The sequence below is a fragment of the Protopterus annectens genome, chromosome 1.part0, assembly GCF_019279795.1.
Source record: "Protopterus annectens isolate FY-2018-M chromosome 1.part0, PAN1.0, whole genome shotgun sequence".
Classification (NCBI taxonomy): Eukaryota; Metazoa; Chordata; order Ceratodontiformes; family Protopteridae; genus Protopterus; species Protopterus annectens.
In genome coordinates, this window is record NC_056725.1 from 884,129,276 (window position 1) to 884,147,727 (window position 18,452).

An 18,452-nucleotide genomic window follows, 5' to 3' on the forward strand; every position below is an offset into this window, starting at 1 on the left:
ACCAAAACAAGTGAATCATTGCCTGTACTCACATAGAACCTGCACCGTCAATAATTTCCTATAGAAAATAGTATGCTTTTTGCATTTTTTCCTTCCTTTCACCCTGAGCACTTGTAGATACACCTCTTCTGCTATGTTATCTTCAAAAATAATAAGGCATCAGGTTGGACATATAAAAAATGCTACTTAAATTTCCATGAAGTAATTTTGTTGCAGACAGACCCAAGATATGCAGTGGAAATCATTTCAGTGTTCACTCTGAAGTAGTTCACACAGCTATCAGTTCATTTATTGAACATTCCAGTAAAAACAAATGACTGCTGCACACTTTACATTCATGTTATCCATAAATGTTAAAAATGGGTATTCTGTGTTTTACCATCTGATTAGTTGACAAAAATGTCATACTGGTTCATAATTTTTCAACACAAAATGCAAATAATAAGTAGAAGCAAGACTTCTAGAGCCATTTTCTGAATATTTGGCCTCCTGACTCTGCTAGGAGTCAGTCACACAACTGGTCAGGCTGCTGTCATCTCTTCAGGATAAGGGAGCCAGCCTTGGCCACTCGCTCACACCCTCCCCTCATCATCTCCTGCACTGTGGTACTGTCCTGGAGGCTAACAAAAGCAGGTCTTCTAGGGTACAGGCAGGCCTTTATCCTATGCACCACAGAACTAGTCCTGCTACTAAGTAGCTATTAGATAGGGGCAGTGTACCTGTCATGGTAATACTGCTGATGTCTTTGTTCAAAGTACCATAGTTCAGTCATAGCATGATTAGTAACATCAATAAAAGCATATGAGGCACGCAGTCATCTCTCACTGAACAAAATCATTTGAAGCACCATTCACCAATGACTGCCTCACCTCAGAGAAAATAACTAAATCTCAGAAATGAGCATGTGTGTGTGATTATGTCTTTATTTTGGTCTGCATTCAGGAAGAGATGCTTTGTATAATTGTCTTTGACAAAACATGACTCAAAAGATCATATTTTCATTAATGCTTTGGTCTATCTTGTCAAATTTAAGTTAAGCATAATAAAACAAAGCTAACACTAGTGCTGTTAATGACTGAATTAGAAAACTCAAATCAAGACAGAATTTATGAAAAAGCAGAGATGTGAACTACAAGCACTTAAAGTCTGACATTGCACAACAGAAAAATAATAAATGAAAACTTGTTGAGTAAGCGTAATATAATTTGTTTATATCTTTATTTTCAGGGGTAGTGTTTAACTTTGCATGTCATTCATACAAATAACAATGCAGATGAAATTTAAATAGAGAATATTTAATGTCATTATGCACAGCAGCTAAATTCATAAAGACAGGAAATCAGTATATTAAGAAAAAGATGAATTCATCATTCTTTTCGCAGTGGGAAGCAAACTGCGCTCCTTATTATGGATGTCACATCCCCACCATTCTGCTAAAGTGTTCTAACTCTGAAGTTGTGTCACTTCAAAGCAAGGTTCAGTTGTGTCATTTGCAAAATCTTTAGCTTATCCTGTTTTTAAGATGGCATTACCCGGAAGCTAAAATGTATAACGTAGGGGCCTAGCCATCTAAGGAGGTGCAGGGGGCTTGTCCCTTGAACATTAAAGAGTTGTTTTAGTTCCTTTTTATCCTTACACGTGTGCCTTTGATACTGAGCAATAGCCCTTCCTATTAGAATCGTGTACATTTGTTGCTCTAATTGTCAGGGTGAGATATGATCACACCAGAGGCCCACATCCAGACAGCCATCAGGGGATTTTTTTTTCTCTGTCTTGACCCTGCTCTGTAAGCTGACATTGAAATACACAGACATGAAGATATGATATGCCTTCTCTTGATTATTTTATGACTCTTGCACATGAACGGTGGAGGCTATAATTTGAAGTGATAATTCAGCAAAATGAAATTTTGATGATTTGGATTTCAGTACACTTCATTTTGCTGAACTTTTATTTGATTTACTAGAAACTTTGGCAAACTGTTCCCTACTGTGATAGAGACAGTGGTGATAGATCTTTTGCAACACAATTTTAATACTTAGAAAGAAAAATTAAAAAAAAAAGAAGAAAGAAAACACTGACCAACTTTCCATACAGTCAGATGACTTTAATAATACAAGTTTATTTTGTATATTTTCTTTTTATAAGTATAGAAATAAACAAGCTTTAATAAATATCAGCCTTCTTTCCTGAGTGCAGAGGTAAATAAACTTTAATAAATATCACACATTTAATATATACAGCATTTACAAATAATCATTTATGGCTATTTATATCACCTATTAATTTTTTTTAAGTAATATGTAGTAATACTTTATTTCAAAAGTAGCAGTTTGTCTTTATGGTTTTACATCTTCAGCATATTACACCAATATTTGTTACATATCATTACCATACCGTAAGTTCTGGGTAAGCAGTTACACTAATATATAATAGGGAAGAGGTACACTTTACCCTGTAAAAGTTTTAAAAAGTTACTACATCATAACTATAGCTAACAACAGTCGACATCAGTGGATCATTCATCATTGCCTTATTAAAGAACTTTTAAAAACATAAGTTGTTAGGAAACATAGTCTGCATGAAAACTAAAGCCTAAAAGGTTTTTGTCTTCAGAAACCTATGAGTTTTATAGAAATAGTTAATGTTAGGATATATAAGCTTTCCTGCATTCTGTGTATAGGATATATAGTATAGTTAGGAATGTTAACAAAATAGTATGGATAAAACTTTTTAGCTGTGCTTTTGTTTTATGCCTTTGCAATGGTAATTACTGCAAAAGATATATTTCACATTTTGAGCATCCCTACCCCTTTGTAGTTTTTGTATTTGTTGAAAAAGAGTCTTTACTTAATAGAGTCAGCAGTATTGCCATTTGGTGATAGCTGACAACAGCACCAGCCTGACTTATGCATCAATGATAACTCATTAATAATACAGTACAGAATCTCTGCAGTGTGATACTGTATCAAAATCACAAGTAACTTCATTTTAGAACAGATTAATAGCTTTCGAAATATCAGGTATTAGTTTGCAGGAATTCTACATTAGACCCATGTGTTCTAAAATGTAACCATTTTTCCTTCAACTTTGTTTGCTTGCTTGTTTTTAATTTGCTGTTAACTGTTTGGCTATTTATGTTGAGGCAGAGATTGTAACCTATCAGATACATGCAGAGGAATGGGGGCATTGACATAAGAACTATTTATGTCCACTATGTTTTGCAATAAGTCTACATTTCAATGTTTAGTGCTTCACTTTTATAGTCTAGAATAGAGTTCCTAGTACAAATACTAGAATTTAAATATAACATTGCTCATCAGTATATATGGAGTGTATTTGTTTTGAAAACTTACATGCTACAAATCTTTAAAAACATTGAAAGGTAAACACAAGAAACAAAGCATGCCAATGTTACTATTCAGAAACAATACATCATGTATACTTTAAAAGTTTGTTTGAAATGAAAATCTGGGACCAGATATGCCTATAACTTTTGGGGGGGGGGGGGGGCTAAGAAGAGCTCTGTGACTCGCAAATATATAAATCTGTAGTAATATCATCAGACTAATTTATAAGCTAAGTAAAGTCCAGATGTCCAGGACCTAAATTTTGTCTTTTCTGAGTTAATTGCTTTCTTTTTTTTTTTTTAATTTTTATTACCAAGGTGGTTGTATTGGTCATATGGGACCATTCCAAGACAGAATGTATGCAGATGGTGTGAGTATACAGCACACTTACTATGCTCTGGTTTTGTCCACTCTGATTTGATACTTTGTGCATGGTATTCTGGGAGCAAGATCACTCTGTGCTGTATGTGTGAGTGTAAAAACACCTTGATTGTGAGAGTACTAACCTTTAGAATCTTGTCTATACTTCAAGGGTTTCACAGCATGATACCTGATCATCTTTTGCATAACATACAGGTGCTACAACATTGCCGTCCGGAATATTCTATATAATATACATGTGACAGAGCTGCCCAATTCCTCAGAAGTGCCATATTGCATAGCCTTAGCTTTCTGTTGCCTATGCATCAGTATTTTTACTGACTGAAAATGTGAGTAAAAATCTGACTTGCATCATTCACCATTAAGTTGCATGCATTTGTAAAGGTATTATTCTCAAATATACAAACTCCTACTTAGCACCAGCCCATTACCTCTGCAGAAGTGTATAACAATATGCACATACATGACATGTGCATTATACTGCAGTTCTGTGAGCAGCATCAGGAGGCAGGACCACTGTTTCTATGGAAACACAATAGTGGCTTCTTCACATCCTATAATGTATAAAGCAGCAGAATCTTCAAGTGATGGTCCTGGCAGGTTTTCTCCTGTGGTATCAGTGGCATCCGCACTCCTCTACAATCATGTCATCATGGTGACTCAACACGACTTCTTTTTCGTAGTAAAGCATACTAAGTGGGCTCATTCTGGTTGGAACACAGCAAAGTGAAGGTACTTTCTTAGGGTAGTAATGCTTCAGCAAACTCTGCAAGGACAGAACAGAGCAAATATGAAAAAAGATTCTCACTGGCACTGTCTGAATATAGTTCTCCCTGCATCTGTAAACTGCTTACTTCCAAAGCTTTCCTGCATTCTGTGTACAGTGTGAGGCTATTGTATACAACACAAACAACACAATAACTTCAGTGAGTATCTAAAATATCCATACTAGGCTATATACCTCCAAGCCACCTCTTGTCATCCCACCAAATGGCATTATATGAGCGAAAATGCAGTCAGAGTTAACTAGGATGAAATAGTACATTCATACAGGTAAACATGATATGCCAAAACAATGTATTAAATTAGATTATTCTGACGACTTCTTCTTCTTTCAGCTTTTCCTGGTTAGGGGTTGCCACAGCGGATCACCTGTCCACTCATGATTGGCAGCGGAGTTTTAAAGAGTCGAGTTGCCAACCCAACACCCAACCTTCCATGGAAGGCACACACACACACACACACACACACACACACACACACACACACACACACACACACACACACACACACACACACACACACACACACACACACACTCTCATGCCTAGGGTAAATTTAGAGTGTCCAATCCACATACAGCATGTCTTTGGGATGTGGAAGGAAACTGGAGCACCTGGAGGAAACCCACACAACCACAGGGAGGACATGCAAACTCCACACACAAGGCACCCCAGACGAGAATGGAACCAGAGAACCTCTTGTTGTGAGGCAGCAACACTAACCGCTGCACCACCGTGGCCACCCAAATTAAATTATTCTGACTAATGATTAATAAAAACTTACATATCCATCAGTATCTTTTATAATATTACTGAACAGCCCTATGAATATTTTCTATGGAAATTCTGACAGCTAACTTTAGACACTGGTCTGCCTATGCAATGTACTATTTCCTGGTCAGCAGTCAAGATATACTGCTGACCTTGTTAAAAATACCTTGCATCACATTAAAAATAAAAAAAAACACTCTTACCCTATATACTTGGACACGGTATTAGAAAATATAACTGTAGACTCCTTTTAAAGCCAAAAATAGAATATTATGAATCTTTGAGAAAGGAAAGTGCTACAGTGATTGTAAAATGTTTTCCGCCAACAGAAGAAACACTGTAAAACTAAATGATTTTTTTTATTAATACTTTGCTAGCTGACACCTTGAACAAAATCTAAAATGGTGTTTGAAATGTTTTTTTTTCAGAAACTCTATCAATTGATGTTGTGTATTTATAATATGGATTTATCTCTGCGCCACAGTCAATGTGGGCCCGGTTTTCATATATTACCTAAATCCTCAGAACTTCAGTAAACTTTCCCATATTGTTCATTACACATCACCATATAAACATATTTGTGTTTGTAGACAGTCACATAGGTACTCTAAGACATTATATTAGATATATTGCAGATGCACTTTTTACTTGGGGATGGTTTTCAAACCAATTGGCATAATGGTTAAGGCCTTCACCGCTTATACACAAGATACAAGGTTTGATCCTGACCTCCAGTCAATGCCTGCTTGTTGTTTGCGTGTTCTGCCTGTATTCCTGTGGGTTCCTCCCACCTCTGAAAAATATGCTGAGTGTTTCCATCTCAAATTCACCTAAAATGGAGCTGTGGGCAGTAGCACAGACTCTACATGGTAGCCTACCTGGGAAGAGTTGTGTAGGCCAACGGCTTTGGGCATCTATTCTGGTGCACAGTATCCTTAAGATAGGAGACCGTGGATCACAGACTGTACATTGTTGCAGGGCTAACCACTTGATGGTGTAAAATATGGCACTAGATGAGTGGTTGCATTGACTAATGTTGCCAATGGGCATGGTTACTTGCCACTGATAAACAGGTTAATGACCTGGCGTACTCTAATCTACACCAGGGACCCATGCTAATGGTGAGAGGGACATATGTGCTCCTACTCACCAGTGTGTGCCATAGAGTCCAGCTGACATCCAGTTGCCAAGCTTGGGTTACTGGGGATAGCTCTGTTAAGTGAAGGCTGGATGTAAAAATATCATCTAAGAATTGCTACCATAAATGTATGTTCGCTGACAGTGGAAGACATGACAATAAGCAGGAGGGTGGACATATGTATCCAGGTGGAAGGGCAGTGCAGCAAGTCACTTGGCATGAAATACAAAGTCTCCTACCCAGGAGGATGAGGACAGAGTAAAAATGGTGTGGAGATTGTGGCGAGAGTGAGACTTTAGAAGAAAGTGAGGGACGTCATCAGAATTAGTGACAGACTCATGGCAATCAGACACCAGTCTAGTAATAGGGCTCTAGTCATAATCTCAGCTTATGCCCACCAGCAAGAATATGATAGTGAGTAAAAGTGTACATTTAGACAGCATTTAAAGGATCTAAAGCTGGACAACATGAACTAGTGTTGATAATGGGGTGACTTGAATGCACATATCAAGACAGAACAGAATATGAGGACTGCCTGGGTCCAGATGGGTGAGACAAAAGGGAGAAAAAAGGAGAGGCCATGCTAGACTTCTGTCTGGCAAATGGCTTTAGTAGTCAACACATGGCTCACAAAGAGAGACAGTCAAAAGATTACATACAAGAGAGTGTCCAACATGAAACTCAGGTAGACTTTCTCCTACTAAGGAAAGGGCACTGGGGTAAAATCAGTGATTGCAAAGTTATTCTAGTGAAACAGTAGGCCCACAGCATAAACCACTTGTTGTCACAATCAGCTGCAAGCAGTGGTTAGAGGAGACTCTAAGGTCAACAAATACCAGACTGAAAACCCAGAAATTGAATGGATAGAAAGTACAACAGCTCAAGGAATTACTCAGGGCTCTAACACATGAAGAGGAAATAAGTGGAGTTGAAGACTGACAGTGCCTCAAAACAGCATGTGTGAGGACTAGAGAACAGCTATGTGTCTGAATCAGGTATGGAAATAAGGTACATAAGGAAAGCTGGTGGTGGAATGCAGAAGTCTAGGAAGTCATCAAAAGAAAGAATGAGTGCAGGAAAAAGTGGGAGATAGAAATGACTAAACAGGCTACGAAGGACTACTGGTTTGCTAACAAATAGGCTAAGAAAGGAGTTACAGAAGCAAAGAAAAAGGCATTAGAAGCACTCTACCAGCTTCTGGAAAGTGACTCAGTAGGTGGCCCAAAGAAACTAAATCAGGTTGCAAGGCAAAGACAGAAAGATAAATAAGATAGTCAGGCATCCTTCATAAGGGATGCCAACAACAACCTGCTCACCAGTCCACAGGACATCAAAGGCAGATGGAAGGAGTACTTCCAGCAGCTAGAAAGAAGAAACTCACAGAAGCTATACTGCCCTAGAAACAGCCTATGATGAGACAAGAGGAGAAGCCCACCATAGAAGTAAGAACAACACTAAGGAAAAGACAGCCAGGGAAAAGCAACAGGCTCATATAAGGTCACAGCAAATATGATAAAGATGCTGGGTGAGATAGGAGAGAAATGGCTCCTGGAGGTAATCACTGCAGGGTAGAGAGAAAGGCACGTCTCAGATGACTGGAGAATAAGCATACCAGGGCCAGTGTTCAAGAACAAAGGGGAAATTCACAACTGTAGCAATATAGAGGTATCAAATGCTTGTCCCGTTGCATGAAAGTCCTGGAGAGGGTTACTGGTAAACAGATATGCAGAGTGGTAAAACGTAAGATGGGAGATGAGCAGTTCAGATTCAGATCATGATGCAGCTCAAAGTGACCCAATGTTTGCAGTGAGATAGACTTGAGAAGAAGCTAGAAATGAGGAAATAGTCCAAATGGGCATTCATGGACTTGGTGAAAGCATGACATTGCCCCAAGAAAGCTGATTTGAGAAGTCTTGTGATGGTTCATGGTCTCAGAAGCATTGGTAGAATTAGTACAGGTTATATACAAAGACCCAGTGTCTCTAGCATAAACAATGTTCAGTCTCACAAACAGGCTCTCGGTGGATGTTGTTGTGCATCAGAGTTCTTCTCTGACCCCACTGCTGATAATACTGGAGATGGACTACATTAGAAAACAGATCAGAGGGAGACATATCAACAAAGCTTTTTATGCAGATGATGTGGCATTACAGGCAGACACCAAGCAAGAACTTCAGGAAAGAATATGGGAATGGAATGCAAAACTGAAGGAGCATGGGATAAAACTGAGTACAGATGAGACAGTGGTAATTGCATCAAATAGGGGAAATCAGAAAAAGGTGAGAATTTAGATAGAAGGGAAAATAGTGGAATGGGTTAACAGCTTCCACTATCTGGGAAGGGTGGGCGAGGAGAAGGTAAGTCTGAACGAAGAGCTTAAAGCTAGAAATTAGAGCTGCTGCAGCCAAATGGCATAGAATGTCAGGGGCAGTGTGTGACAGAAGAAAGCCAAAGAAACTAAAAAGTAAAGTGTACAAAACAGTGGTGCAATCAGTATTAATGCATGGTACAGAAACATGTGCAGTAAAGGCAGAGCAGTTGAGAAAGTTAGAGATGATGGAGTGGCTGAGATGGGTGGTAGGATGCACACTGTGGGCCAGATGAAGAAATGAGGACATAAAAGCAGAAGCCAGTGTAGCTCCAATTCCCAAAAATGTCAAATAGATCAGATTATGGTGGTACAGGCACATGTGCAAAAAAAAAAGCAAAAGACAATCTGGTGAAGAAGATTTGTGACAAGACAGGAAGAAGGCAAGATGAAACATGGGCATCTAGCAAAGAGATGGATGGATTGTATGAGAGTAGACTTTCAGCAGTCAGGCATGAGTGCTGAAGAAGAAAGGAGAGTGGCATTGAACAGAGAGAGAAAGATGGCAGTAGCTGGCACAACACCCCGGCCCCATATATAAAGTGGGAAAAAATGGGGATATGATGATAATATTTCCAGCTTAAAACTGGTTAGCAGTATCAAATGAAATAATAAAATTAACAAGCTAAAAAGATAACAAAAAATAACACAGAACCAAGGAGCACTCAAAAAAAAACAATAGTTTAATCCTGGTAAAGTAAACGTTTTCGTACAGGATGGTACATGTACTTCTTCAGACAAAAGTAAAATCAAGACAGAAAACAGTAATTTAAATGCATCCTCCCAAGATGCAACTCCAATTAATTAAATCACATGATTAATTAAATAATACCTGTAAATATAACCAATGCTAAATATAAAAAATTATATCAATACTAATGAAGATAAAAATGTATATATATATATATATATATATATATACACACACACACACACACACACACACACACATATATATATATATATATATATATATATATATATATATATATATATATATATATAAAATATGCATAGCTTGTATTTATATACAAGTATATCTTCTTCTTCTTTCGGCTTTTCCCGGTTAGGGGTCGCCACAGCGGATCACCTGTGCGCTCATAATTGGCAGTGGCGTTTTACAGTGTCGAGTTGCCAGCCCGGTGCCCAACCTTTCACAGAAGGCACACACATGCACACACTCATGCCTAGAGCCAATTTAGTGTGTCCAATCCACCTACACCATGTGTTTGGGATGTGGAAGGAAACGGGAGCACCTGAAAAAAACCCACGCGACCACAGGGAGGACATGCAGACTCCGCACAGAAGGCACCCCAGCCGAGGAACAAACCAGAGAACCTCTTGCTGTGAGGTGGCAATGCTAATAAGTATATAAATTTCAAAATCCATATATTAAAACATGAATAAAAATGTGAGACTATATAAAAAATGTTGCTACTAGATGAATGTAAAAAAGGTAGTACTGTGTTCTAAACATTATTTTATATAATAGTAAAAAGCTATTCAAACTTCATTAAAAAAATTCCCTGCAATAACATAGTAACTACTTATCTAATGAGACTTCCAAGTTTCAATATACACGCTATAGAACCCATTTAATTAATGCCAGGGTATCTGAATGCATCAGATCTAAGTTGCCACAGTAGCTCAAATCTCTCCAACCATAAGGAGATGGGGCCACCCCTGATATTATTAGTCACCTGGTCTATCACTCTAAAATCAAAGCCATGGTCTGAAAAATTGATTATATGCTTAGCTAGGGCATGACATGTGCTATATAACATGTATATTAAAACTTAGAAGTCTCATTAGATAAGTAGTTACTATGTTATTGTAGGGAATTTTTCAATGAAGTTCGAATAGCTTTTTACTATTATATAATATAAGTATTTAGAACACAGGACTACCTTTATACATTCAACTAGAAGCAACATTTTTATATATTCTCACATTTTTATTCATGTTTTAATATATGTATTCATGTTTTAACATGTGTTTTGAACTTTATATACTTATACATAAATACAAGCTATGCATATATTTTATATATATATATATATATATATATATATATATATATATATATATTGATATAATGTTTTATATTTAGCACTGGTTATATTTACAGGTATTAAATTATTTAATTAATCATGTGATTTAATTTAATTGGGGTTGCATCTTGGGAGGTTGTATTTAAATGACTGTTTTCTGTCTTGATTTTACTTTTGTCTGAAGAAGTACATGTACCATCCTGTACAAAAGCGCTTACTTTACCAGGATTAAACTATTGTTTTTTTTGAGTGCTCCTTGGTCCTGTGATATTTTTTGTTATCTTCTTGGTTAACAGTATCATCTGTATACTAGTATTTTGCACAATAATGTGATGTAGGCTTAACACAACTAGCTGGTATCTTAATAAGAAGTTACCAAGAGGCCATATAAAATACATAGGCTGTAGAGAACAAGTACCCAATAACAAAAGGTTTTCTTGAAAAACATGATTCATTTATTTATCATAACAATGGGCAATGATGAAAGATGTGATGAAATGTAATAGCAAGGCTAATGCTCTTGATGCCAGGACCACTCTGTAGCTATATGTTTTACAAGCTGCTTTGACCCCCCCCCCCACACTATTTAAACCACTAAAGCCTAAGACACCATTTTTGTCTATTTCCAGTTCACACTCATAGCACGTTATGGTGTCCAGATCTTTTTTGGACCTGGCTTCTTTAACAAAGTGAATAATCAGATAATTATAGGCAGTATTAGAAAGAGCAAAGTTATTAACAAAATGACACTACGTTAGTTAATCTAGGATGTACTGCAGTAGAGAAATTAATCCATCACATTCATATTTATGTTCATATTTTCGTAGCTGAGAGCCCTACAGCTTATTGAGGGGTATGGTGTGAAATGACATGGTGGAAAACAGGAAAATTCATTAGCAATATCCATTTGTATCACATTATACCTGATATTACTAGCTGTTTGTTATTAATTATGCAAATAAGCAATATTTCCATATGTACTTAATACTTCATGAATCGAGTGACTTGCAAACCGTTGCATGACATCAGGTAAAACCTTAGATGTTCTTGAAGAAAACTGCATTTGATATTTGCACCGTAAGTTGCTCATCATTAGAGATTTTCCGTGTTATTTTTATTGCTAATTAAACAATTAACCATACGTTTTCACATTTCTGCAAATGTCTCAGCAAGCATGTACTAACAGAGGAATTTCTTATTGTCATGTGAGACCTTATGTCTGTTTATCAAAAATGTATATTTCCAGGTAGTACAGTTTCCAAGATATGACAATTTATTTTGTGAAAGTTTAATAAAAAATATAATTTGGGGTGTGTTTGCACTGTAATATATTATAGTATTTATGGAAACACTATGAATGCACAGACTATTATTACTGCAAAGAATATTTCTTACTGATAACATTGCTATCTGTACAGTTTTAATATTTATATGTTTGTTTGCTTTTTAAGTTTATTTTTCAGAAAATGCTTTGGAATACAAGCAGTGTGTAGGCTGCTAGAGGTGTGACATTCCACACCACATAGGTGTCAATGATTTAATGATGACTTGTGCCTCAGGTACTGCCTTCCTGGGAAGTCAACTTTTCCCATATGTCACTAGAGGCTTTGAGGATGTTGGACAGATGCACCTGTAAAGGTAGTATCACAATAAGGTGAATTTCACAGAATGATTAAAATATATATATATATATATAACGTGCTTTAGGAGCATGAGAAGATTTCTAACAGAGAAAATTTCTAACATGAGAAGATTTCTAACCAGAGTGGAGTCCCATAGGGATCGGTCCTGTTTCATCTCCTTTTTGGCATCTACTTCTCAGAAGTCTAGGCCGACACACAGGGACTCTGGCTGAGCAAGTTCACAGACGACTGCAAGCTGGCAGTCATTATTAACTCCCCAAGTGATGTAGACATCCTACAGAAAGGCCTCACTGAGACCAATGACTGGTGTCCAAACCATGGCCTTAAGCTTAATGCCAAAAAATGCGTCATCATCATCCCCTTTGAGAAAAACTCAGTTCCCACAAATTACCACATTGATGGGAGCCCAGTGTTCAGCATTATAACAGATCTGGAGACACAGGTTGACAGCAACCTCTCCTTCAACCACCCCATTGCCACTGTGGACAGAAAGTCCTTCTATATGGCACATCTCATTACCAAAGGTTTTGCATCCAGGAAGAAAGATGTCATCGCCTCTCTCTACTCTTCCCTCATTAGGCCAATCATCGAGTATAATTCCCCATTTGGCATGTACTTCACTAGACATGAAACAGCTGGAAAGGCCACAAAAGTACATCACAAAGAGGATCCTAGGCCTTAAATACATGTCCTACACAGACAGACTCAAATAACTCCAGCTATTCTCTGTCTCATATCATCTACTAAGAGGCTATTCTCTGTCTCATATCATCTACTAAGAGGCGATCTCTGCTTGACATGCTACATCTAATGAAATCCCAATCCCTCCACACCACACACTCCAGAGACTTCAACCTCATTACTACAATCAACAAAACATGCTGGAGGAACAGGTTCATAACCCAGAGACTGCCCATGCTCTGGAATAGACTTCCCATACATGTCAAGCAGAACACTTCACTGGCCCTCTTCAAGAGAATCCAGTTGCTCTACTTAATAGAGGGACTGGGAACTAACATTCGGCGGCATGATGCCAGGGCACTTCTATGGGCTAGGCTTGTAAAGGCTCCAGGGCCATTAGCCTAGTACACACATATGAACAGCACTGAGTCATTATGCCATAAATGGATGAGACTGGATGAGACAGGCGATGTTATTAAAATTCTTGTTTGGAATATGATGCACCCTTTTATCCAGTGGTTGTAATACTGACACATAATTGGCACAGATAAGGAAGCATATAAGCTAGTTATTCTTATTCTCTAAGAAGGAACATGCTGAATGATACACTAACACTAATTTAACAAGAATGGCATAATGGTAGCCAGTACTGTGGTGTAGATGGATAAAGACCTGACTATGGCCATGCATCCTGGGTTTGATTAGGTGCTCAGGTGTCTGGGACAATAACAAGGAGGGATGAGTGTGCTTTTCTTATGGAAGAGGGATGTTCATTTTGATGCTCCCTGATGGGAGGCATGGTCCATAGAGGGGAGTAGCCTTCATATGACATTATGAGATAAGCATAGTGGAAGGAGTGGGACAAAAATGAGGGTAGGTCATAACAGAACAAAAAAGTCCCTCCCTCTCAAAGAAGCAGTTACTGGCATGAGTCCCCCCCCCCCCCAGAATGTCCTTAAGTTCTATGCCAGTCCCTGCCTAGAATCAGAGTTAATCTGCTGATACAAGGAGAAACTGGAGGATCTGTCGACAGATGCAGGGTAAACATAGTAAGACCAGGAAGTATAAAGGAATGGGAACGGACAAAAATTAAAAAAAAAAAATGAAAAAAGGAGGGGAGTAAGTGGAACATTTGGTGCTTTTTATGGGATGTATAATTTTTAATTTATGAAAAGATTATTTTCTTAAGTGTTAGAGCTGTTTTTGAAGGATAAAATATAAGTTTTGTAGTTGAATTTATTTGCTGTACACTTCACCCTATGTTATCCATGTCTATCAACATCCTTATGTCATATATGCTGCTGTAACTTCAAAGTCATCATGCATTCCTTTTGTTTACTTCAACCTAGACTGAAACCTATAGTCTTCTAGGCAGCTTTACAGCTATCTATTATTAATTTTATTGACATAACTGGATATAATCAAGATGAGCAAGTCCTCTACCGATAATAACTCCTTACTTGATGGTGTTGCACAAGGTGATCTGATTGTTGCACTCCTGCAGTGTTGAACAAACAGTTTTTACTGATCACTACTGTGTTGCATTCAACTTTTCTACTCACAGAATGTGTTTGGCTTTTGCCACCCATTTTAAATTTATTTTGCTATGCCCTTTTTTGAGGTTAGTATACTGTGCCTCTGTCTAACAGCGACACAGAAGTGATACCCGGGGTAATCCTACGATCTCCCATCCACTCATCAAGATTCCTCTTGAAGAGAGTCAATGAGGGACTCTGCCTAACCTGGACTGGGATTTTATTCCAGAGTGAAGGGAGCCTCTGGGTTATGAATCTGTCCCTCCAGTATGTCCTATTTATTTCAGTGCTGAGGTTCAAGTCTCTCGAGCGCGTAGTTCAATGGGATTTGGATTTTCTGAGATGCAGCATGTCCATTAATTCCGGGTTGGACATGGCTTTATACGTCAGGCACAGATTGCCTCTGAACAGGCGGTATGCCATTGAGTAGAGCTGGAGTTTCTTTAACCAGGCAGCATATGGCATCTGTTTGAGCCCTTTGATCCTCTTGGTGAGGTACTTTTGGGGTCTTTCCAGTTGCTGCAGGTGTCTGGTAAGGTACATCCCAAAAGGGGCATTGTACTCAATTATGGGCCTGATGAGGGATGAGTAAAGAGGCACGATGACCTCCCCTGATCTAGATGTGAATCCCTTCATGATTAGGTGGGCTATATAAAATGATTTTTTAACCACTTTGGCCACGTGGTTGTCAAATGAGAGATTGCTATCAACTTGGGTCCCCAGGTCCCTAATTACTTCTTCTGTACTTAATGGATTACCACCTATGTGGTAATTTGTGGGCACTTTGTTTTTGCCAAAGGGGATGACTATACACTTTTTGGCATTTAGCTTGAGGCCATGGCTCTGGCACCAGTTGTCTGTTTCTATGAGGCCCTTTTGGAGGATGCTTGTGTCGGCTGGAGAGTCGATTATGGCGCCCAGTTTGCAGTCATCTGCAAACTTGGTCAGCCACAGTCCTTCCATGTTGGCCTGTACCTCTGAGAAATATATACTGAACAAGAGAGGTCCCAGGACTGAGCCTTGTGGGACACCACTTGTAACTGGTTTGGAGTCTGACATGGCTCCATCAATTCTAACCATGTGGGTTCTGTCCTTGAGCCAGTTTGCAATCCATCTAGTGACATAGGGGTTTATATTTAAGCTGGTGAGCTTATCTATAATGCCCGAGTGGGGTATTGTATCGAAGGCTTTTGCGAGGTCCAGGAAGGCTGTGTGGACCACCTTCTCCTCGTCAATGGCCTTGGTGACTGTTTCAAAGAAATCAACCAGGTTTAAGAGGCAGGATCTGCCCTTAACAAAGCCGAACTGGGTAGGATCCAGTGTCTGTAGGTCCCCAATATCTTTATTTATGAGGTCCATGATGATCCTTTCCATAGCTTTGCAGACCAAGCTAGTCAGGCTTATGGGGTGATAGTTTCCAGGATCCGTTGAGGCACCACCTTTATGGAGAGTGACCACTGTTGCTGTACGCCACTCTTTGGGCACATATCCTGTAGTAAGGCTGAGATTGAACAGTACTTTTATGTTTGGGTTTAGCTCTTCTTGGAGTTCATGTAGGACGCAGCCCGGGACACCGTCTGGTCTCATTGATGCTGTGTTTTTTGCTTTGGACAGGGTGGCTCTTACCTGAGCATCTGAGATGTCAGGGGGGCAGCACTCTGCTGGGATAGATATTTGCCCTTTTGGTGGGGAGGGGGGGGTTTGCGCTGAACCTGTCAGCTAGGATGTTGGCAATGTCTGTGGGTTCAGTGTATTTTTTGTCATTTTGGACTAATTCTGAGCATATCTGGGAATTACCACCCAGGTTCCTAACATAACTAAAGAAAGCCTTGTGATTATCCTTAGTGTCCTGTGCAATTTTTCTCTCGAAGCTGGCCTTAGACAATTTTATGAGTGCCCGTAGTTTTTGCTAATACTGATCAGTGATGCCTTCCCTTTTTGGGATTTTGCTCTATCATTTAGTAGCTTCCTCCTTCTATTGTATAGTTTGTTTATGGCTGGGGTCCACCAGACAGGATGCCTGCCTTTGGAGGATTGGGTCTTGGTTTTATTTGGGATCGCATGATCCATGCATTCCTGAAGGTGTTCATAGGATGCGTTTATAAAGGATTCTGCGGTCTGGGCCGTATTTTCCACAGGCCCGGGGGCTTTGAAGGATTCCACCTCGGTTTTGAGGAGTGTGAAATTTGCTTTAGAGAAGTTTTTCACTGTTGTTTTCTGGGCAGGGGGTGGGGTCGGGATGTGAATACCCAGTGAGATTAGTTTATGGTCTGATCTTACCAGTGAGGGATACACTTCTGGTCTGGAGCATAGAGTCCCCATGTTGGTGATGATCAGGTTCAGTATGTTTTCCCCTCTTGTGGGAGTGGTAACAAGTTGTTCCATAGCATTTGAGTTTATAAATTCTAGGAACCTTTGGGCTAGGGTGTTGGAGCTAGAGTAATGCTCCCAGTCTATGTTTGGGTAGTTGAAGTCGCCCAATATAATGGTGTTTGGAGAGACCTTCATATTTTCCAGTGTTCTCAGAAAGGCCGAGTGGGGTTCCTGGGTTTGGGAGGGTGGTCTGTAGCAGGCTATAAACTAGAAGGCAGTTTTACCCACTGTTAGTTGCATATGGATAGTCTCTGATGCTTCGTGCTTTGCCACCAACCTGGAGGTGTGGGTATCTTTGATGAATATCGATACTCCCCCTCCTTTTGTGGTTCGGTCCAAGTTTTGGGGCCGAAAAGCATGGTATGAGGTATAACCTGGTAGTGCTGGGGTGCTCTCGGGAGCCCTGAACCAGGTTTCTGTTACTGCACAGATATCAATGTTCTCCATGCTAAGGAGAGTTTCAAGTGCGTGCATCTTGAGGTTTAGACTTCTGGCGTTGAGTAGCATTACTCTTAGTTTCTTGTCCCTTGTGATACCTATGGAGGTGGGTTTGTCTTTTGAGTCTTGCCTAAAAAAGGTACTATGGGGGTAGCAAGAGCCTTTGCCAATATCCGAAAGCCCAGGGGTGACAGGTGCAAGCCGTCCCTAACGAAGCATCGTGGCTTGTCAAGCATATCATCCCAAGCTGACAGGCATTGGATCCCCTTTGAATGACACCAGTACTTAAGCCAATTGTTGAAATTGATCATCTTGTCTTCATATTGTGGCATCATTCTTGGTGAGGGTAAGATGCTACTCAAGGTCAGGGTCATACCGGCCTGAGCTACATGCTCAGAGAGCTCCTTTATGTCTCTTTTCATGTAGTCCAGGGAGGTACGTCTCAGGTTATTCACACCAGCATGGACAATGACTGAGTCATATTTGTACTTGCCTTGGAGTGACCTGAGTGCTTGTGTTATGTGGCGGATCCTAGTGCCCAACAGGCTGCTCACCGTGACCCTCTCCTTGTTCAGCCTGGTGAGCGGGACATCAGTGTGCCTGATGATAGAGTCACTTATTACAAGTGTATCAGGTGTGTTGTTTAGTCTTAAGGGCTGTGACTGTTTGGCACACTGGCTTTGTGAGATATGTGTTGCACGTGTTTTGTTTTGGGGTAGCGGTTGCTTGGGTGTCTGCTTTGGAGGTCTCTGCTGCTTAGGCAGATCTTTATTTAGAGCCTCCGAGTATGTTTTTGTGTGATTATGTGTTTGGTTTGCTGTCGTGGTAGGTCTATGTGAGACTGGAATTGTAGTGAGTGTGGTTTCCTTCTCCTCCTGACTGGTTATGCCAGTACTGAGTTGAGAGAGCTTAGCCTCCAGTTTGGCTATATGGTTGCATCT

General features: G+C 39.5%; 1 protein-coding gene across 1 annotated transcript in view; it reads right to left on the reverse strand.

The window, feature by feature from the left end:
- Positions 1 to 3,503: 3,503 nt before the first annotated feature.
- LOC122801601 (nodal homolog) overlaps positions 3,504 to 18,452 on the reverse strand; it is an 88,965-nt gene continuing 74,016 nt past the window's right edge. The window contains exon 2 of the mRNA XM_044071071.1: positions 3,504 to 4,497. Coding sequence (XP_043927006.1) covers positions 4,348 to 4,497 — 150 coding nt within the window. The 3' untranslated portion in view covers positions 3,504 to 4,347. The remainder of the gene's footprint in view (positions 4,498 to 18,452) is intronic.